Source organism: Oncorhynchus masou, unplaced genomic scaffold (assembly GCF_036934945.1).
Source record: "Oncorhynchus masou masou isolate Uvic2021 unplaced genomic scaffold, UVic_Omas_1.1 unplaced_scaffold_1___fragment_4___debris, whole genome shotgun sequence".
Taxonomy (NCBI): Eukaryota; Metazoa; Chordata; class Actinopteri; order Salmoniformes; family Salmonidae; genus Oncorhynchus; species Oncorhynchus masou.
The window spans coordinates 174,130-196,442 of NW_027016524.1; the positions used below are offsets into that span (position 1 = coordinate 174,130).

General features: G+C 44.5%; 1 protein-coding gene across 2 annotated transcripts in view; it reads left to right on the plus strand.

Annotated features, from left to right (window-relative positions):
• LOC135538652 (glycine receptor subunit alpha-4-like) overlaps positions 1–21,067 on the plus strand; it is an 83,799-nt gene extending 62,732 nt beyond the window's left edge. The window contains exons 2-11 of one of the 2 annotated variants that reach the window (XM_064964530.1): positions 4,936–5,069; positions 6,900–6,967; positions 8,529–8,752; positions 9,665–9,747; positions 14,862–14,999; positions 15,282–15,496; positions 16,333–16,482; positions 16,573–16,656; positions 18,066–18,194; positions 20,041–21,067. In XM_064964530.1, the coding sequence (XP_064820602.1) occupies positions 4,936–5,069; positions 6,900–6,967; positions 8,529–8,752; positions 9,665–9,747; positions 14,862–14,999; positions 15,282–15,496; positions 16,333–16,482; positions 16,573–16,656; positions 18,066–18,194; positions 20,041–20,337 (1,522 nt within the window). In that variant the 3' untranslated portion in view covers positions 20,338–21,067. The remainder of the gene's footprint in view (positions 1–4,935; positions 5,070–6,899; positions 6,968–8,528; positions 8,753–9,664; positions 9,748–14,861; positions 15,000–15,281; positions 15,497–16,332; positions 16,483–16,572; positions 16,657–18,065; positions 18,195–20,040) is intronic. The other variant, XM_064964529.1, reaches the window with a different exon arrangement.
• Positions 21,068–22,313: the final 1,246 nt, after the last annotated feature.

Consider the following 22,313-nt stretch of genomic DNA (forward strand, 5'->3'; position numbering starts at 1 on the left):
AGCTTTGAGGTTTCCAATTGGATTTGATCTATGGCAGAAATATAGATTTTCTTCTTCTCCTCTCCAACGGCAGAGCAGTTACAAGTCCCTGTGTCTCTCTTTGTTTATCATTTCATGAAATATGGCAACAATTAAACCTCATGTTTCAAAACACATTGTTGACCAAATGTTGTTATTTGTCTGAAAGTCAATAATAAACTAACCACATTACAGGAATCTGATACACAGAAAAGACAAGCCTTTTGTGAGGAGGGACGGAGAGAGATAAGGAAATCAGAGTTGTTAGATATTCTTGGACACACTCCGATGTGGATACAGAGATCAGACGAGATGTCGAGAAGGCCTGAAAAGGTCATTCAATGTCCCCAACTTGCATCTCAGTGATTTAGGAAGAGGCCCTCGGTTTTATTTAACAGGCTCCTGCTGCTCTGTCGAGCCAGCACCACTGACCTAAAGATGCAAGCAATACAGACTTGATGGAGGCCACAACCTCTGTCAGATAGTTGCACAATTTACATTCAACGTCGGGTCATTTTTTTACACTTGACGACGCAGGACAGTGTAGGCAAGACTCAGATGCGTTAGGGTTGATGGAGTGTTGTGTACTGTAAAGCCTAAGGGGATGCATAGGAATCACACAGCTTTCAAGGGCACATGGGTAAAGATTCAAGATTCACATGAGAGAGGGCTGCAGACCATTACAAACAGGACCAAAGAACTGCTGAAATGTTGTGGACTGAAGGAAGCCTAAATAATGTTGGGAAGGATCCAAACTCGAGGACCACTCTCTTTTATTTTTTATGTCTTTGAAAGTTTGCTTATTATAATAGCAGTCAGTATGTACCGGGTGGGTTGGACGGTCCAAATAAATATATTCTCAGTCCCAAAGTCAAAATTCTAACTGCTTATTAAAGTAACAGCTTTAAAAACAATAACATTTCAATTGTATTTGTCACATGCTTTGTAAACAACAGGTGTAGACTATCAGAGAAATGCTTCCTTATGGGAGCTTCCCAAGAATGCAGAGAGAGAAAATAGAGAAATAATAGAAAAGTAAATCACGTAATAATAGATTCACAATGAGTACCGATAACTTTTCTTTATACACGGGGTGCCAGCACCGAGGAGACATCTCAAACTGAACTGTCCTCAGTGCTTATTAGTATTACCAGGCACATAATGAGTCACCTAAAGACAGCTCCACGATTCTAGGCTGAAATTCACTCACTCCCTCAAGTATGTCTTGCCTAATAGCTTTGTTTCCAGAGCATTGCCTCGCTGATACAGTATATGGGAGAGAAGTAGGTTGGCTTATGCTCTCGGCTCACTCCGTCTTGAGTGAGAATGTGAATAAAAGAAGTTTCCCCAACTCCCCTGAACCATTTTGCGGCTTAACTGACATGGGCGTCATAAAATGGACACCCTATGGAGATTTGTTCGGTTTTCACGTAATTGTCCTCAGTCACCTTCCCGCCGTCCTGTCACAATCACCCAGAAATCCATGCCAACACCTTCGCAATTGTATTTAAGGAGACCAGTTTCTCATGTGTCAATATTTCTTGAAGTCTGAAGAGAACTGTCACAGCTATTTAGTTTTTTAACGCTCGAGGCGAGATCGAGTCGCAAATTTGCAGCTCAGAGGAAATCGCTATTTCAAACTTGTCAAGAAAATCAGATTGCTTTTGTCTTTGGAAATTTAATTTGGAGCTTGGTCTCACAGCAGATAGGAATGAAACATATTTACTGGATAGAATTCTATTCAGGTTACCCATACAACATTTTGTGTGTGTGTGTGTGTGTGTGTGTGTGTGTGTGTGTGTGTGTGTGTGTGTGTGTGTGTGTGTGTGTGTGTGTGTGTGTGTGTGTGTGTGTGTGTGTGTGTGTGTGTGTGTGTGTGTGTGTGTGTGTGTGTGTGTGTGTGTGTGTCTCTGTGGCCATAACCGAGAGTAAAAGAGATGGAAGGTGCATCAATGCAGTAGCATCAACTGTAAACTTCATTCAACAGCAGATGAACCAAAGACTAGGGGTAATTCAGGAACTTTCCCGCAGTAAGAGAGACAGATGTAGCTCAGTAGAATCCTCGGGGGTATATAGTTGATGATTGATTTTCAATGGAGGGTGGAGAAAGTGAACGTTAGTCAGACATCCAAGGAGACCCCAAATCAAAGGTTTTACTCTCATCTGTCATTAAAAATGCATGTTTTTTGTGCAGGCATCATCTTATTAAACACATCACAGCAAAGTTTGAGTGAGGGATTTGTGATACTATTCAAGGCTTTTAAACCATTTTATTTGCTGTTTAAATTTAGTCATCAGAAACACCAGAGTATCCCAATCATGTAAAAAAAAAATGACAATCATATCTATGTAGCTAAGTTTGCTACCCGGTTTCATCAGATTTGGGGGCTCTTCCAGGATTGAATGGAGTCAGTGTTGTGGCTTTTCGAGGTGTTTGCCTCTGTAGCTGGCCAACGCATGTTGGGTTTCATTATTTTTCTCATACGCAACTCTATACACATCAAATGCGCCAGTGCTTCTGAAATGGAGGTGGTGGTTTGTTGAACCATGATATTTGGATATGTAACCTTGCCTGAGACCTGAACCTGTGTGCTAGTTTCTCAAGTAAATGCCTTGGCTTTAGCTCATTAGTCTAACACAGTCTTGGCACGTAGGAGACCGGGGTTCGAACAAGAGTGTATGGGACTCAGCAGATGAGTACAGTTCAGAAACCTTGTGATCTGTCTGGAACCTTCACCACCCAGGCTACACAGGGCACCAGGTTACACAGGGCACCAGGCTACACAGGGCACCAGGCTACACAGGGCACCAGGCTACACTGGGCACCAGGCTACACTGGGCAGATGGCACACAGGGAGCCCCTTCACAGCCCAGGTTACACATTGCACCAGGTTGTACTGGGCACCAGGTTACACTGGGCACCAGGTCACACAGAGACCCTCTTCACAGCCCAGGTTACACATGGCACCAGGTTACACTGGGCACCAGGTTACACAGAGCAGACAGGGAGCCTTATCACAGCCCAGGTTACACAGTGCACCATGTTGCACAGAGCAGAGAGGGAGCCTCTTCACAGCCCAGGTTACACAGAGCAGAGTGGGAGCCTCTTCACAGCCTAGGTTACACAGGGCACCAGGTTACACAGAGCAGAGAGGGAGCCTCTTCACAGCCCAGGTTACACAGAGCAGAGAGGGAGCCTCTTCACAGCCCAGGTTACACAGAGCAGAGTGGGAGCCTCTTCACAGCCCAGGTTACACAGAGCAGAGAGGGAGCCTCTTCACAGCCCAGGTTACACAGCGCACCAGGTTACACAGAGCAGAGAGGGAGCCTCTTCACAGCCCAGGTTACACAGGGCACCAGGTTACACAGAGCAGACAGGGAGCCTCTTCACAGCCCAGGTTACACTGGGCACCAGGTTACACAGAGCAGACAGGGAGCCTCTTCACAGCGCAGGTTACACAGTGCACCAGGTTACACAGATCAGAGTGGGAGCCTCTTCACAGCCCAGGTTACACTGGGCACCAGGTTACACAGAGCAGACAGGGAGCCTCTTCACAGCCCAGGTTACACAGGGCACCAGGTTACACAGAGCAGAGTGGGAGCCTCTTCACAGCCCAGGTTACACTGGGCACCAGGTTACACAGAGCAGACAGGGAGCCTCTTCACAGCCCAGGTTACACAGGGCACCAGGTTACACAGAGCAGACAGGGAGCCTCTTCACAGCCCAGGTTACACTGGGCACCAGGTTACACAGAGCAGACAGGGAGCCTCTTCACAGCCCAGGTTACACAGGGCACCAGGTTACACAGAGCAGACAGGGAGCCTCTTCACAGCCCAGGTTACACTGGGCACCAGGTTACACAGAGCAGACAGGGAGCCTCTTCACAGCCCAGGTTACACAGGGCACCAGGTTACACAGAGCAGACAGGGAGCCTCTTCACAGCCCAGGTTACACAGGGCACCAGGTTACACAGAGCAGACAGGGAGCCTCTTCACAGCCCAGGTTACACAGGGCACCAGGTTACACAGAGCAGACAGGGAGCCTCTTCACAGCCCAGGTTACACAGGGCACCAGGTTACACAGAGCAGACAGGGAGCCTCTTCACAGCCCAGGTTACACAGGGCACCAGGTTACACAGAGCAGAGAGGGAGCCTCTTCACAGCCCAGGTTACACAGTGCACCAGGTTACAAAGGGCAGAGAGGGAGCCTCTTCACAGCCCAGGTTACACTGGGCACCAGGTTACACAGAGCAGACAGGGAGCCTCTTCACAGCCCAGGTTACACAGTGCACCAGGTTACAAAGGGCAGACAGCACACAGGGAGCCTGGGGGAGGGGCCTGGGGTGGGATAGCCTTCCATAGTTCACAGGAGGGAGCCAGGATCGTGACTGATCCGCTAACAATTGCATCAAAAGCATCGTGCAAAATCAGCGGCATGCCAGCCAGGAGAGATCCATCACACAAGCCAGGGCCCGTGGGCTCCGGAACTGCTCCCTCCCCCTCTCTCTCTATCGCTCTCTTTCTCTCCTTGGCCTGTTGGGCCTGTCAGTGGCAGACTGAGCCATGCTGGAGCTGGAATCAAAGCCTTCCTCTCCTGGTGTGACATTCACAGCATTTCAATTGAGCCATCAATCTGTCAAGCCCCACTGCTGCTAAGCCAGGCTGGATTACACACTGAAAGGGGGAGTGCAGGGGTTGGATGTGGATGTACCTTTCCCCTTTCGCCACCTCACTGTAGTTAGGGTCTATTGAACACTATGTACTGAACATCATGTGACAAACGATGGGTTTTCGGAGGCGGCCGTGTAAAAGTTTTTTTTCTCTCATTATGTGTATTCCACTGATGCCAATTTGAAGTTTCTCTAACTCTTGCTTCTCTCTCCCCCTCTTTATGTGTTTGTTTTTGTTCTTCTTCAGACCGGGCTCCTGTAAGGAGGAGATAAAGTCCTCTAGTAGGACAGTCCCCTCCTCGCAGTCCCCGTCTGACTTCCTGGACAAGCTCATGGGGAAAAGGTCTGGCTATGACGCCCGCATCAGACCCAACTTCAAAGGTACCTTAAGTATTTTCAGAAGTGGGCCACAGCTCCCATAAAAAACACTGAAACGTCACGCAATGAATGCAAGCGGACAGCCACTGTTTTTAATCAAACGCAAAATAGGACTTGCCTGTAGAAGTATATAGGAAGCATAGAACTGCTTACTTAAAGTTTGAATTCTATCCATAAATGTACCCAGATTTCTATTATATGAAAACATTTTGATTACTGAATGCTATAATGTCATTATTTCGTTAGATACTTCTCCCTAATAGCTGTAATCATATTTTTTCGAAGCCATTTTAGCTGTCACGCTAGCTGCTCAGCCAGAAATATTCACAAATCATGGGAATCCGTTGTGCTGTGCAGACACTGTCTCCCTCCGAGGCACGTGTTGCTAGGCAACGCCCTGCACTTGCCTGGGCAGGCCTGCTCCCTCCATGGCTAACGCCAGTGTAAGAAACGTGCTAACAAACGTTTGTGCTATGAAACTAAATACAGATTCTAAAACTAAAACTAGATTCATGATGGTGTTAGACAAAGCAAGGAAAGTGAACTCATTTGCCCATGCTAACGTTCAATCAAACCGCAACTGAATGCCTCAATGCCGGTCTGCCTACTTTCCATAGCAAACCATTTCATGAACGGGTGGTGTAAATCAAATTTGTCACATACACATGGTTAGCAGATGTTAATGCGAGTGTAGCAAAATGATTGTGCTTCTAGTTCCAACAGTGCAGTAATATCTAACAAGTAATCTAACAATTCCCCACAACTACCGAATACACACAAATCTAAAGGGGTGAATGAGAATATGTACATGTAAGTATATGGATGAGCAATGGCCGAGCGGCATAGGCAAGGTGCAATAGATGGTAGAAAATACAGTATATACATGTGATATGAGTAATGTAAGATGTGTAAACATTATTCAAGTGGAATTATTTAGCATGACTAGGGATCCATTTATTAAAGTGGCCAGTGATTGGGTCTCAGTATAGGCAGCAGCCTCTCTGAGTTTGTTTAGCAGTCTGATGGCCTTGAGATAGAAGCTGTTTTTCAGTCTCTTGGTCCTAGCTTTGATTCACCTGTAGTGACCTTGTCTTCTGGATGGTAGCGGTGTGAACAAGCAGTGACTCAGGTGGTTATTGTCCTTGATGATCTTTTTGGCCTTCCTGTGACATTGGGTGCTGTAGGTGTCCAGTGATGCGTTGTGCAGACCGCACCAAGGCTCTTGAGCCTTGCGTGCAGTTGCCGTACCAGGCTGTGTTACAGCCCAACAGGATGCTCTCGATTGTGCATCTGTAAAAGTTTGTCAGGGTTTTGGGTGACAAGACAAATTTCTTCAGCCTCCTGAGGTTGAAGAGGCGCTGTTGCGCCTTCTTCACCACACTGTCTGTGTGGGTGGACAATTTCAGTTTGTCTGTGACGTGTACGCCTAGGAACTTAAAACTTTCCACCTTCTCCACTGCTGTCCCTTCGATGTGGATAGAGGGGTGCTCCCTCTGCTGTTTCCTGAAGTCCCCAGGATGTGGGGACAACAGACTAGGATAGGGAGCGATTGAATTGTCCGTAAACACACCAGCTAGCTGGTCTCCGCATGCTCAGAGGATGCGGCTAGGGATAGTGTACATAATAAACTGGCCACTGAGTGGCTATTTCATACTTGCTTCACATCAGAGAGTTAACAGCAAGACACTCACCACTTCCTGTACATACAATAACCCTCAGTGTCATTCAAAAATTTCAAAATGATCTCTAACAAAGTTTTACACAGCAGGTCAAACAGTTGAAAGGATTCTTCCATATAAGGAGTGATGGATTGTCTTTTTATCATTTCTTCAGGTCCGCCTGTGAATGTCACCTGCAATATTTTCATCAACAGCTTTGGTTCCATCACGGAAACTACTATGGTGAGTCAGTTGACCAACTTTAATTTCCACAGTGAATTAACATCCTGGAATAAGAAATTGTTTTAAGCTAATAATTTAATGTGTTGCTGACTGCTGCCATCTTGAATGGGTCTCAGAGAGACAAACCTGTATAAAGAAAGGTGAAATAAAAAACGTAAATGATTATGCGCTTTATACCAAATACCATCATTATCCAGGTAGCATGATAACCCTAAGGCAGTCTCATTGCTTTGTAATCATGAATGACCGTGATAAGGAGCATATTTGAGTAGGCTACTAGCTAAATCCCTGAATTGAAGAAAGAGAAATCTAAATGATCTCCTCCAGCTAATACAATACCCTGTTAATTCCTACCCTTTGGCCTGCTCAATTCCCTCACCTCTCCCCCTTTATTTCCTGGAGCCAATCAGAGCAACCTTCAGAGACCAGTGGGTCAGTGATGTTCTGATAATGAACTGTCCACTCTGCAATTAAAATGAAAAATTGGAGGGGAAAAAGAGTGAAATGGGAAGAAGTGCGAAAGAATCTCTCCCTGTAAGCCTGTCCAATACAAGAGGGAAAGTGCTTGGTCAGTAGATTGTAGTTGTTAAAGGCTCTTTTGGCACAGAGGGCTGGACCCCAGGTTAGGTCAGTGTGGACAGAGGACACTTGTGATGTCACTGGACAATGTGGTAAAGGCCTAGTGGTTATTGTGATAAATGTGTTGTGCTGCCCTTAGTTTATTTGTGGTACCTCATGGGAACAGAGACAGACCGTTGTGAACAGCCGGAGGAGACAAACACAGCTGAGTCTTTCAATACCATGAGCATTTACTTAAATGATTCACTTGAATAACTCCTGTGACTAAATGAGGACGTGAACTTTTTGTGGAATTAACCAAATTTCAAAGTAGTCATTCATTGATTTTGCTTCCCACAAAGCATATTTTTGTCATTTCAACAGGCACTGAACAGAATTTAACAGATTAACCCAGAATCTGGTACTTCATTCTGCACTAAGTATTCTAGGTTATTGTCTGTGATTTCCCCCTTTACAAATGGACAAAATGTCAATTACTCCTGCATGACTCCTAATTCCTTTAGCGTAACCCTAAACTACATAGATTCACACTACTTTCCAAAGTATAAATACACCCTACTTTTCAAAGAACTAATTAAAATGTTGCATTGTCTTGGCTATAATTAACAACAGTAAAGGTTATTCATTGAATCAGACTTCCTACTTTACATCAGAGACAGACGATCATGAACCGAACAAGCTAATTGAAGAATTGAAACCTGGCAATGTTATCACTTCATTAATTGCCTCCTATAGTTTGTGACAAGGTATGACACACTGTCTCAAACTACTATGTCTCAATCTCGATTCATCTTCCACAATTCCTGACGTCCTACCTCCTCGCCTCCTTCTCAACCGTATTCCAGGACAAGTTCCAAATCCATCCCCTCTGACCTTTTTTCCAGTGCGTTTTTGAGGAGGTGGCAAAGAAAGAGAATGCGAGGAATCGAGGAGAGATTCATTGAGAAAGAGACGATTACTAAATGTATTGGTCAATCCACAGGACTACAGGCTCAATGTGTTCCTACGGCAAAAGTGGAACGATCCCCGCTTGGCTTACCAGGAGTACCCAGACGACTCCTTGGACCTGGATCCCTCCATGTTGGACTCCATCTGGAAGCCTGACCTTTTCTTCGCTAACGAGAAGGGGGCTAACTTTCACGAGGTCACCACCGACAACAAACTGCTGCGGATCTTCCAAGATGGGAGTGTACTGTATAGCATCAGGTGAGCAGAAACAATTTTGTCTGTGGCCACAGGGGTGCAAGTGAGTTATTCAAGATGCTTCTGTCTGTGGCCACAGGGGGACCGAGTGAGTTATTCATCACATTAACTTTGATACCAATATATTAGTCCCACAATCAAAACCAAACACTGCTGTGAGTTGATCTATCTTTCCTTCATCAACATTCATGACCCCATGAAAGGAATTGAAAAACATGCAGTTAGGCATACCATATTGGTTACAATGGCAGATTTATTTGCTAACAATCACACAGTAGTCCAAAAGGCATTTTAGTAGCTACCTCTCTGAAACCGAGGACACAAAGAAACTTCGGAGGCTCATTCGTCAGTGTATTTGTGGGGGATATTTTTGAGCCTGGAATTTCACGTCATCGCAGCACGATAGCGATGGGGCTCCTGCTGCGAGCAGCATAGCGCTGGTGCCTCTCGTCTGTCCTCTGGGCAATGCATTACAGCAGGTAATTACACGGCTTCTCTTAACTCAAACTCCTTAATAGTTACTTCTCTTCCCCGCGGCTCCTTGAAGGCTCAATGCATCAGCGCCTCAATAAATAAAGGGAAGGATGTGTCTACCAATTAGTTTGCTATTGTAACCAAATGGCATTGTAACTCACAGCATCCTTTGCAATTTGCCTTTTCCGATAACGCTCACAATTCATGCCATAATGTATAGTACAGAGTTCATCTTGGGATAGGTCGTAAAACTGTCCACCGTCAAAGCATTAGGTGAGTTTTAATCAAATGTCTGCCATGTGAAGCACCTTTGGTGACCTTTGCAGCTGTCCTCCTTGCCTCTGTCTTCATTTCTCTCTGTATGTTATAATTCTCTTCTTTTACGCTCTCCTTTGCCCTTTACCTTTAACCTAAAGCTGCCCTTCTCTCTTTCTATCTCAGGCTGACTCTCATCCTGTCCTGCCCTATGGACTTGAAGAATTTCCCCATGGATATTCAGACCTGTACCATGCAGCTTGAAAGCTGTGAGTCTCCCTCTATCTCCTTCCTCTTCCTCGTTTATCTCCTCCTCCTCCCCTTTTCACACTGACTATTAGCTTATAGATGGAGCAATTTTAGTTGTGAAAATCTTAATCTTATCATCACAATTGGGCGTCAGGGTAGCCTAGTGGTTAGAGCGTTGTACTAGTAACTGAAAGGTTGCAAGTTTGAATCTCAGAGCTGACAAGGTACAAATCTGTCGTTCTGCCCCTGAACAGACAGTTAACCCACTGTTCCTAGGCCGTCATTGAAAATAATAATTTGTTCTTAACTGACTTGCCTAGTAAAATAAAGGTAAAATAAAAATAAATAAATAAAAAAACAAAGGGGTGACATTGATTGAGGTTATATTCATGCCTGAATGTGACGGGCTAGGTTTTGAGTTGCTGCTTTTATCAAACATCCTCTGATGACGGTTACACATGAAATAAAAGACGGACTTTCTGACACCGACTTGTGTCGTGCAATAACAAATTACACGCTTTTTATTTGACTAGGCAAGTCAGTTGAGAACAAATTCTTATTTTCAATGACGGCCTCGGAACAGGTTAACTGCCTTGTTCAGGGGCAGAACAACAAATATTTACCTTGTCGGCTCGAGGATTCGATCTTGCAACCTTTCGGTTACAAGTCCAACGCTCTAACCGCTAGGCTACCTGCCACCCCTTTGACAGTGGGTAATTAAATTAATGTCCAGTGTATCAAACATGTAGGAATCTCTTCATAAAAAATATCAATAGAACAAAGTCAGTGGATAAATCCTGTCCTTCCTTATTTCCTAGATAAAAGGGCAAGAGAAAAAGTCAATTCGCTACCCCCTTGCCCCCAGCACTGATGGCATCTGCCCCCCCACAAATCTAATTTCCAGGATATCAATAATGAAACCTTCATTTTATGTTCCCTTTTATTATATGACCCACCCCTGGCGCCCTCCACAAGGCCAGACAAAATAACTTAAGTCTAGTTAATATTCCTATTGCTTTGCCCCTCTGTTTCAATTGGAATAGTTTTACTAGTTTAAGAACTTGCTTGGAGCAAAAACACAGACTATACCAAACATTAGCAACACCTTCCTAATATTGAGTTGCACCTCCCCCCTTTTGCCCTCAGAACAGCCTTTAGGGTGTACCACACTTTAACCTGTCTCTTCCCCTTCATCTATACTGATTGAAGTGGATTTAACAAGTAACAACAATAAGGGATCATAGCATTCACCTGGATTCACTTGGCCAGTCTTTTGTATACTCAGTGTATTTCAATGCCAAATAGGATAAAGATGAAAAAAATATATATTTGTGGGAATCAATATGCAGATGCATATACAGATGTAGGATCTTAATTTGACCTATATTGTCACAGCAAAATAATCCTGCAGCAATAGGATTTGAAAGTTTAGTTCATAATGTTGCTTGATTGTGGATAGGCTATTAGTTGGCCACAATCAGGCTACATGAAAAGTGCTAAACTGTTAATATAACCATGTTGGTTTTCTGTGAATTTATGCAAATTATGAAGCTCATCTGCATTTCCTCAGCAACAAAAGAATGATCAAATTAAAATCTTACATCTGTGAGGTTCACTATTCTCAGCATTGCCCTACAGAGTAACCCTATACCACTGTCGTCGTCGTCGTCCCCTCCGTTGTCTGCAGTTAAACCCTCCTGAAGTGTGGAGATCAAGTGAGGAGAGATCTTGTCCAACAGCGGAGAATGTGCCAGCCAGCCAGCAGGTTTACTACCTGACAGGGCCATTACAGGAGTCCTAATACTTTCTGATTAAAGGAAGCCCTCCTCTCCGTGGCTCTAAAGGGGCCGGACAGCTCTGTTTTGACAAGTGTTACCACACCGCCCAAGGGTGTGATCACCTTGTCTGCCCGGGAGGACAGGGCGAGGACACAGTTGCAGGTTTAACTGCCATGCGATGTGCCAACTGCCAACGCTGCCACATTGAGAGAGAGCGAGGAGGGAAGGGAGGGGGAGGGAAAGAGGGAGTGGTCTGAGGATTCCAGTGATGTTTGTTAGCTGTAATCTTGATGCCTTGAGCTCTAGTAAACATTTACATTTACATTTTTAATGTTTGCCTTATTCTGACAGATCATTTTCAAACAATCTTTGAAACCATGATGTGTTCTTGTGACCCAATTTGGTATCATTAAGCTAGTAAGTAAATGGATAAAGTGTAAATCCACAGGACAGAGTTCAACTGGACTAATTCAGAGCACCATCTAAATGTGTTTTTTACAGGGACAAGGCCCATAAACATCAAAAAGAGACCAGACCACATCAATACGAAACCATATTCTCTGCTAGGTAACCTTGTCAAACACATCCAGACAGTCCAGAGAACATTTCATCACCATTATGAAAACCTTGATATTCTCCTTGCTATGAGCAATGAAGGTTGTGTGAATGACTCAGAACTCAACAGGGGAGAAATACGTGTGTTTTAGTGGTGGCGTTGTTTTCAGTCTGCTGGTAAGGATCGGGGGATAATATCTTCAATAATTGATGTCTTTGTTACTCAGGCCCCAAGGGGCCCCAGATGGACATCAGTAGTATTATTCAGATGTGTAAAGTATTCCACGGCAACCTCAGCTTACTGTCCTTTGTCTGAGGCAAGGCACTTCTAAACAACTCCGGTATACTGTGCTCTAATGGGCGGCAGAGTGTGGGGTGTGTGTGTGCAAAGCAATTACAGTCTCGTCTTGAGTGGTTATGTACGGGTGCTTGGTCGAGTGTGATGTATGTTTGCTTACACTGTAACCTCGCCAAACTGACATGCTTTGTGGGTCTTCAGCGGCGCAAACACGTGTAAGCGAATGCAAGGGCAACCCTGCATCCATTAAGCCATTAGCTCCCGCTGTCGTGGAGGCATGCACCTCACGTTCACCCTTCGCATTCAACCTTCAAGCAACCGGTCTGCCACTTTGGAAGCTGTGGCGTATGACCTTTATCATGACAAACAGGCGGGGAGGGAGATGTGAACAGAATGGCAGCTGGACTGAGGGACATCACCCTGTATATCCCACACCTATCCCTCTCCCACCCTAACTCTTTACACCCTGGTCTATCTCTGTCCAACCTGCCATCTCTCCCTTTCTCAACTCTATCCCTCTCTCCATATGTCTATCATTTAAGCTTGGGCGGTATACCGTACACCAGGTTATTTGTAAATGGCCACGGGATGGTTTTTTAATACCATTTGAAACTTTCTTTGAAGTTTTTCAATACATTGTAGCTACTTTTTAAGTAAATACCTGCAGTCAACTTGTGCAATGCGTTAGATAAAGCAGGTAAAGCAGGTTATTGCATATTATTTTACATTATGAAGCTTATAGTTCCCCAGAACAGCCAGTCACGTGTAAATAGCACAAAGGGAGAAAGCCGGAGCAGGTGAGTCCAGGTGTGTATTGACGGGTCGCGTTTCATATTGAATGTTTTTGGTTTCAATCGAGTGATAAGGGACGTGCAACTATAGATTTCCGTCTGAAATACATTAGTGCAACACATTCGGCAGAATCTGGGTTCATTTTCATGAACAGAAGTGGAACGCTATTCAGCTGATGCATGGTAATCATATTTCTAATGTTTATCATGTTTTTCTTGAAGTTCATCTTGAATTTTACCAGAGAAAAGTAGGTTGGTTATACCAAGAAAAGTACCAGAGAAAAGTAGCTACACATCAGTCAAAGCACTGTCTGCTGATAGAATGCCCATTCTTGAATTCTCATGAGTGGAGAGGTGTAACTGAAGCACAAAATGTGTGATGCCCAGCAGAAATGACAAAAATAAGTATTTTAGATCTGCCTTTACAAAACGCAGAATAAGATTTCTTACGCATATTATCTTTTTTTCCTGCGTGAAAAATTCTGTTTAACTTCCCTTACGAAAAAAGATTGCAGTCAGAGTGCAGTATAACTGAGGTGCAATACAGTATAACTGCAGAAAAGGTGCACTATGCTGCAGATACTGCTTTTTTTTTTTAAACTACGGTAATTTTGCAGTGTAACTGCAGTTACAGTGCAGTATAACTGCAGTTATAAACTGGGTGGTTCGAGCCCTGAATGCTGATTGGCTGACAGCCATGGTATATCAGACCGTATACCACAGGTATGAGAGAACATTTATTTTTACTCCTCTAATTACATTGGTAACCAGTTTATAATAGCAATAAGGCACCTCGGGTTTGTGGTATATGGCCATCATGGTTAAGGGCTGTATCCAGGCACTCCGCGTTGCGTTGTGTATAAGAACATCCCTTAGCTGTGGTATATTGGCCATATACCACCCCCACCCCCCCGTGCCTTATTGCTTAATTATATTGCAGTACACTGCAGTTATTCTGCAATTACTGTGTCCAAAATACCACAGTCGACTGCAGTTACTGCACTTTTTTTGTAAGGGTTGCTAGTTATCTTAGTAAGATACTGAATTAATAAGGTGACGGGGCATCATAATGTCTTAGCTTTCTGCCGTGTCAAAGAAGTCAAAGCCCTTTGGATGAGTTATCTGTACAGCTGCCAATGCTATCTTTTTGATTTCCTTGCATTTTTCTCCTCTGCCTGCCTGCTCCTCTCCGCCTGCTCTTTTCCCTTCTTCTCAGAGCAGAGCAGGCAGGCCCCTTGCCCTAGCGACTCAGGACAGACACAGTGTGTACACATGCTGCTTCAGAGCAGAAAAGCATGGATCAAAACATTGTTCATTTGCGCAATGTCTCATTAACATTCGCTTGTAAATGTCTAAACTCACCAAAAGTGACATTCGGTAGCTCCTACATATTTTTATAACTTTATGAGCTGGATTGCCTGTCTTTGCAATTTGTTATTTTTGTGTATGTTTGTTAGCATATTTAGCTAGCAGACTCATTGGAAATTCGCTGTTACTTGTGCTACTTTTGTTAGCATTCTGGAAACAGATTCCCAATGGTCGTTTTTTTGCATTTGTTTGGCGCCCCCTGGTGTATTAAGCATGTAATATTGTAAATCCCAGAATGAAGATACAAAAATCTGGAAACCGCCCAACACTTATATCTTGCCCTTTGCACCTCTGTTTCTCAATCTCTCCCACCCCTCCTCCCCCCACTGTCTCGTTCTCTGTAGTTGGGTATACCATGAATGATCTGATCTTCGAGTGGTTGGCCGAGAACCCGGTGCAGGTGGCTGATGATCTGACGCTCCCACAGTTTGTGCTGAAAGATGAGCAGGATCTAGGCTACTGCACCAAGCACTACAACACAGGTGGGACCTTGGTGGAACTTCACTTCCATTGTTCTTCTGGTAGAAACATAAATGACAGTATAGAGGTTTGGGGATTGAATCCAAGTTTAAGAAAAGTTCAGAGCATTAAGACGGTGCTTTCTGCTCACTTAGTTTAACTGAGAAAAATATATATAATTAAGTGCTCAATGGAGTAGCAACAACTTCCTTATCAACATGGACCAGTGGCAACTTTTCCAACCTACACATTTAAACATTTAGACTGACACACATACTTGCCATTTCTATTGTTTCCGGTGGCAGGTAAATTCACCTGCATCGAGGTTAAGTTCCACCTGGAGAGACAGATGGGCTATTACCTGATCCAGATGTACATCCCCAGCCTGCTCATTGTCATCCTGTCCTGGGTCTCCTTCTGGATCAACATGGATGCTGCCCCAGCGAGAGTGGGCCTAGGCATCACCACCGTGCTCACTATGACCACCCAGAGCTCTGGGTCCCGGGCCTCTCTACCCAAGGTCAGCAGAGATAATGGTCTACCAACCTCAGGGAAGTAGTGTTAAAAAGTAAGGCAAGTAAGCGGGATGATGGACGGCGAGTATAGTAAGTGCTAGCGCGCGTAAACACTATACACCAGATGCGTCGCTGTCAATGCAGAGCTTGTAGGAACCGCTAGATTTGGTGGGTATGTATCAGAATCTTTCAAATTGTTTCAGTCCAATCAAATGACTCCTCTCCCAATGCTGATTGGCTATCTCAGATGTCACTTTAGTAGGCTGGTTCAAAGTAGACCATGCCAATTTTCAAAGTATGAAGCTAAGATCAATCTGATGTTACACCTGGTTATCGATCAACAGAACGCAATGTAACGGTCCAGTTCATAACCAATACTTCCAGCATCTGCAATGCTTGCCATGACACACATGTGGAAGTACCTGGATAAGTAACTGCTGCCTCAGGCTAGGCCTCTTGGTTTGACGGGTTAAGAAAATATCACAATAGCTAGGTTAGACTGAATAAGGAAATATCACAATAACTAGGCCATGTCTAGACAGGTAGCTGGCAGACTATTGAATTTCCAATTTGAGTTTGATCTGTTTTGACCTTGGCGTGTTGATGAATAGAGCGGAGTTGACTTTACCTGGGTCTTACTGTGACCTCTCAAGGATGATGTCTGCCTGTATCTTATTGACTCCCATTGGAATTCTGAGCCATTCTGAGGACATGGCTCCATAGTCTGCCTGGTTGAGGGATGGGTTGAAAGTCACACCTCCGTCATTATGCGCACCAACACCTCAATTGATTGGCTATTGATGACCCGGCGACATTGTGTACTCCTTCCCTGCGTCTCCAGGTGTCCTACGTGAAGGCCATTGACATCTGGATGGCCGTGTGCTTGCTGTTCGTGTTCGCCGCACTGCTCGAGTACGCAGCAGTCAACTTTGTCTCACGGCAACACAAGGAGTTCATCAGACTGAGGAAGAAGCAGCGGCGGCAGAGAATAGTGAGTGTAAACCACCACACACACACCTACCTGTCATCTCCTATCACACTGACTTATGCGCCATGTCATGGTGCACCTATGTTTATTCAGAGACTGACAACGGCAACACACTACAGCTGGCCGTCACATTACATGAGAAAGATCAGCTCGTTTCAGGCTCAGCTCATTTCCATGGTGAGCACTAACTTGCATAGAGGTTTGTGTGCTCCCTGCTCCCCCCGGCACACCATTCCCCTGCTGGGTTAACAGGCTGTTTTCCAGCCTCACATCACTGGAACTCTGGGAAAGTAATACAGGGGGTTTTAAAGGATGAATGAGAGCTTACGACTTAAATTGCTGATCTGAAGTATTACTTTCCAGGCAAACAACCAATCCACCATGTACCCACTTGTAGAGAGTGTAGAGCGGTAGTGCTACTGAGAGCATATGATCAAATGGAAGACCCTTTAGCGAAACAGAATTAAATCTCAAGAGCAGAGACAAGAGTCCGAAAGAATCACATTAAGCTGTGCTCCAAAATGGCTGGGCTGCTTTCCCAGACTTGTAGTAAAGCTTCCACTGTCCAGGGCAGACAAATCCCACAGATTTAATGGACCGTCTACTGGACCCAAATCAATAACAGGGGAGAAAATGATTGTCCACGAGAGCAAGAAGTAACTCCTCCCATAGCGGCTATATCGGTCCGTTAACACAGGACTAGTAAAGGGCCAGTACATTACTTTTTTGAGGAAATATTAATATTGTTTTTTAATTCCTATTTTTAGGGGGTGCTTCAGCACCCCTACTTCCCTATGACTCCTCCTCTCCACATCAGTTGGGCAATTACTCCCATCGAGAAATTTGGCTTCTGAGTTATCCATCTAGGGTGGTATTGAAGCAAAGCATTGGTCTGATTGAGCACACCTGTCTACTGCCACCGACAGACCAGGGTTCATCAATACCTATTGTACCTCCATGGTCTTCAGCTTTGAAAAACCAGAGAGAGCAGTTAGACCCTGAGTTCCAAGCACCCATGTACCTCTACTGTATACACTACAGCTTACATCATACAGGAATTAAAATGTGTTATATTATAGGGTGTTTGCCGAGCCAACAATTGTAGGGTGTTTGCCGAGCCTACTCTAGTTCCTTAAGGATATTTTCCTCAGCCTCCTGAGCCACAGTAGTTGCTTTGGTAACAGCTATGGATGATGAATTGTACTTTCAACGTTTTCCTTGAGCACTTCTGACTTAAAGACTAAATAGCATAGCTTGTTTTCAGTTTAGTTCCACATCACCATGTTTGATACATTTTATGTCCACTTCTTTTATCACACGTTTTGGCTCAAAGCCAGTGCTTTAGATGAATTTGGAATGAAGCAGAGAAGATTTCCTGCACTCAGCAAAAAGCAGATTAGCATTTCTGTGGAATTAAGTTTGAGGAACTTAGCGACTCTTTCTCTCGGGACCCTTGTAATATAATAAAAGCTGAGCAAATAAGTACACAGTCCAATGTGCAACTGGTTTCTGACTGGTATTGAGAGTATAGCATGGTTTCAAATGGCATTATTCCAATCTGTGTACTTGCTCCTTTCCCTACGGAGGCCATGGCCTTGGCCAATCAACCGGGGAGTGTAGAGTCACTGAGGAAAGTGAACGACCTGCCTAGCAACAGCACTACCAGCACCAGCTACCACGGGAACCTGAATCAGCACTGCAGCGCCTGTGCCAGGGTAAAACCAACCCGTGTCACCCCAAACTGAATGTCTTCCGCCACTTCTGATCCCCAAACTGAATGTGGTCTGCTCCACCATGTGTTTGCCTAAAACAAGCCCCTTCTCACTCTCCTTCCCCTGGTTTGGCTCCTGACCTTCACTCCGTCCTAATTATAAACATTTATTTGAAGTCCGATGCCTTTCTATGTCTGCGGCTCCAGGTGTGTTCTCTCCCTCGTCTGTCATCACTTTGTGGGGAGGGGGGGTTCACAGTGCCTTCAGAAAGTATACATACCCCTTGAAATATACTTACCTGTTTGATTTCAAAGTGGCGACAACTACTTGCTGCTCTGACCCCCAGGCCAAAGTCGATAATGTAAAACGTTGGTGTGAATTTCTAGCAGTCGGGTAAAAGGAAAGTCACCAGAAGTGCAACTCTATTTTTAACACCAACTTTTCCACATACACTCAGTTTACACTGGCAATAGGGCAGTTCGGGCAAATACCCGGTGGGCTGGTTCATCTTCAGGACGCAGAGCGGGCGCAGCCCATGGGCATGCAAATGTTATGATTTTTGCTCAGAATCATCACCATTTGGCTAATGACTGCTGTCCAATTAACCAGACGCTGGCCCAAAATGGACCGACCCAGGGCCAGTGTGTCAGAAATGCCCTGGCTAATTTCTGGTCCTTGTCCACCCCTGCTCTGCAGAGTCAGGACACTGCATGCTGTTGATCCCAGTGGTGAGAACGGCACTCCTCTTCAACAAATCACAAAGTGTGTACCAATGCTACCTGACTGGGGCCATGGGCACGGGCCAATGACGATGAGTACCTATTATCTTTAGTGAAACGCATCATTAGACCTCAGCACATGACGTACTGTAGTTTAGGTGGAAGTAGAAGAGATAATTAAGTGCAAGAAGATCTCCTCATCCTTCTGTTGTAAGGTGTAATTTGTCATTGTGCAACAGATAAATGGTTTGTTTCTACCAAGTTCACTTACAGCCAAGGAACAAGGCAGGCAAGTTGGAGAGGGAAGCCAATGCTCATTATTGAAGAAAGGAACATGGCGGAGCTGAAGTTGGGCAATAAATGGGGACATATTGGTAACTGTCCTTCACTAAGGGCATCAAGGGTCAGGGAGAGAGACACTCGAGGCAGGGAGGGTCAATTGACTCACTGCCTTCACACTGACTATTAATCACCCAATTTAGATCCTACATCTCCACTTTCCCCCTGCCAAATGGCATCTCTCAAGGTGTCAAAGGACTGTCAGCGTTAAGCTACATGTCTATTAATATTCTCCACAAAGAAAGGGAACAGGGCGTCTCACTCTGCGTGGAAAGGGTGCCATCCATCACATGGTAATGCCCATTGTGAGTTTTTTGTCGGACCTCGACTTTTCACTCAGGCACCTTGAGAGATCATTAAAAAAAGTGTCCTTAGCCTACAAAGAGAAATGGCGGTAATTTTTGTTATACTGATAATTAAAACATCCCCTTCGCTTTAATGACGCTGTTGACACTCCAGAAAGGCAGATGATTGAACAAAAGTGATCTTAGGTCGCTGGCTTGATTAATCAATCAATCAATCAAAGGTATTTATAAAGCCCATCTCTCATGAAGAATCCATCACACGAGGCAAAAGTACAACACTTTAGACTGGAAATACATCTCCCTTTAAGTTATATTTTCAGGCATGCTTGATGTTTTTTATGTTTTATATCGTGCCCTCACCCTATAGCCATTTTGCTACGATACACCCCAAATGCCTGCGTCTGAGAATTATCCACTGGGAAGAAATATGAGCTAATGCCAGTTGACAGTTTGAAGCCAATCTGTGTTTTCCTTTTGATCCCCCAGGAAGAGGAACTGGCGAGAGACAGCCGTGGGTTTTACTTCCGCGGCTACGGACTGGGTCACTGCCTACAGACCAAGGACGGAACAACTGTGGAGGGGGCAACAGTCTTCACCCCGCCACCCCCAGCGGTGTCCACTGTTTATGATGGCGAAGCGGTCCGCCAGCGCTTCGTGGACCGGGCCAAGCGCATCGACACGATATCCAGGGCCGTCTTCCCTCTGAGCTTCCTCTTCTTCAACATTTTCTACTGGATCACCTACAAAGTGCTGCGACACGAAGACATCCATGCAAATTTGTAATACCACTCTCTGCTCTAATCCCCACAACTTCCTCATTGTTTCATGCTACATTTCAGTTTTTCTTCTTTCAACCAAAACTGCCTGCAAGATATACATTAAAAAAGGAGGATTAAGTGTTTCAGAGGCATATGCTTCATAACCATTGATCCTAAAAACTCTGCTCAGGTAAGTCTTCAGGATCTCAGAGCGAGAGCATGTGAGCAGAGAACGAAGTGAAGATATGGATTCAAACTGGTGTTAGATTGCAGTTTGTTTTTTGCATTCTCTTTTATCTTACTCCTCTTGTTTTGACTGGATTACAGCAGATGCTACAGGCGCTAGACTAGAGACATAACAATGCTAGTCTTTGAACTTCTGCCTGAACTCTGAAGTCGTTGTCTTTGCCTTTAGCCATATTCCAAAGTGAATATTGATTGTAGCTGGATGGATAATGCTGACTTGAATTTTAACACTCAATGCATCTTTGAATGAATGTTTTTAAAAAATAACAATTAAAAAAAGGCTTTTTTACAACTTTAGATTGCCAAACAAATTAGGGAGGGTTTGGGGTCTTTGATATTCTGGATATTTAAATGGGGTGGGGATATGTTGTTTTAACTACATATGACGAGATTATATATGTATCACACACAAATGTATAAACTGTAGATAAACAGAGTTGTTCATCGATTGCACACCTCACAAATGTGTATTTCCTTTTGTCTAACATTTGAATAAATGGGATATTCTGCCAGGAAATCGCAATTGCTTTTGCTCCTCTGTCGCTAAATGTATTGTTGGCGGAAGATCGAAATTGCTTGCGTCACAGAAGAGCAGAGCTGTAATACACAGAAGATTCAAGACTGACTTTTAAAACAGTCAGGAAATTCCCCAACAGATTTACAGCATCATAGACAATTGCTTTCTGTTATAGTCTTCCATTATAAACTGGGTGGTTGGAGTCCTGAATGCTGATTTTGCCGAAAGCCATGGTACAGTATATCAGACAATAACACAGGTATGACAAAAAATACATTTTTACTGTTCTAATTGCATTGGTAAGAAAGTTTATAATAGCAATAAGGCACCTCGGGGAGGCCACTTCAGGACCTTGAAATGTTTCTTACAAAGCCACTCCTTCGTTGCCCGGGCGGTGTGTTTGGGTTCATTGTCCTGCTGAAAGACCCAGCCACGTTTCATCTTCAATGCCCTTGCTGATGGAAGGAGGTTTTCACTCAAAATCTCACGATACGTGGCCCCATTCATTCTTTCCTTTACACGGATCAGTAATCCTGGTCCCTTTGCAGAAAAATAGCCCCAAAGCATGATGTTTCCACCCCCATGCTTCACAGTAGGTATGGTGGTCTTTGGATGCAACTCAGCATTCTTTGTACTCCAAACATGACAAGTTGAGTTTTTACCAAAAAGTTATATTATGGTTTCATCTGACCATATGACCTTCTCCCAATCTTCTTCTGGATCATCCAAATGCTCTCTAGCAAATTTCAGACTGGCCTGGACATGTACTGGCTTAAGCAGGGGGACACGTCTGGCACTGCAGGATTTGAGTCCCCGGCGGCGTAGTGTGTTACTGATGGTAGGCTTTGTTACTTTGGTCCCAGCTCTCTGTGGGTCATTCACTAGGTCCCCGCCGTGTGGTTCTGGGATTTTTGCTCACCGTTCTTGTGATCATTTTGACCCCACGGGGTGAAATCTTGCGTGGAGCCCCAGATCGAGGGAGATTATCAGTGGTCTTGTATGTCTTCCATTTCCTAATAATTGCTCCCACAGTTGATTTCTTCAAACCAAGCTGCTTACCTATTGCAGATTCAGTCTTCCCAGCCTGGTGCAGGTCTACAATTTTGTTTCTGGTGTCCTTTGACAGCTCTTTGGTCTTGGCCATAGTGGAGTTTGGAGTGTGACTGTTTGAGGTTGTGAACAGGTGTCTTTTATACTGATAACAAGTTCAAACAGGTGCCATTAATACAGGTAACGAG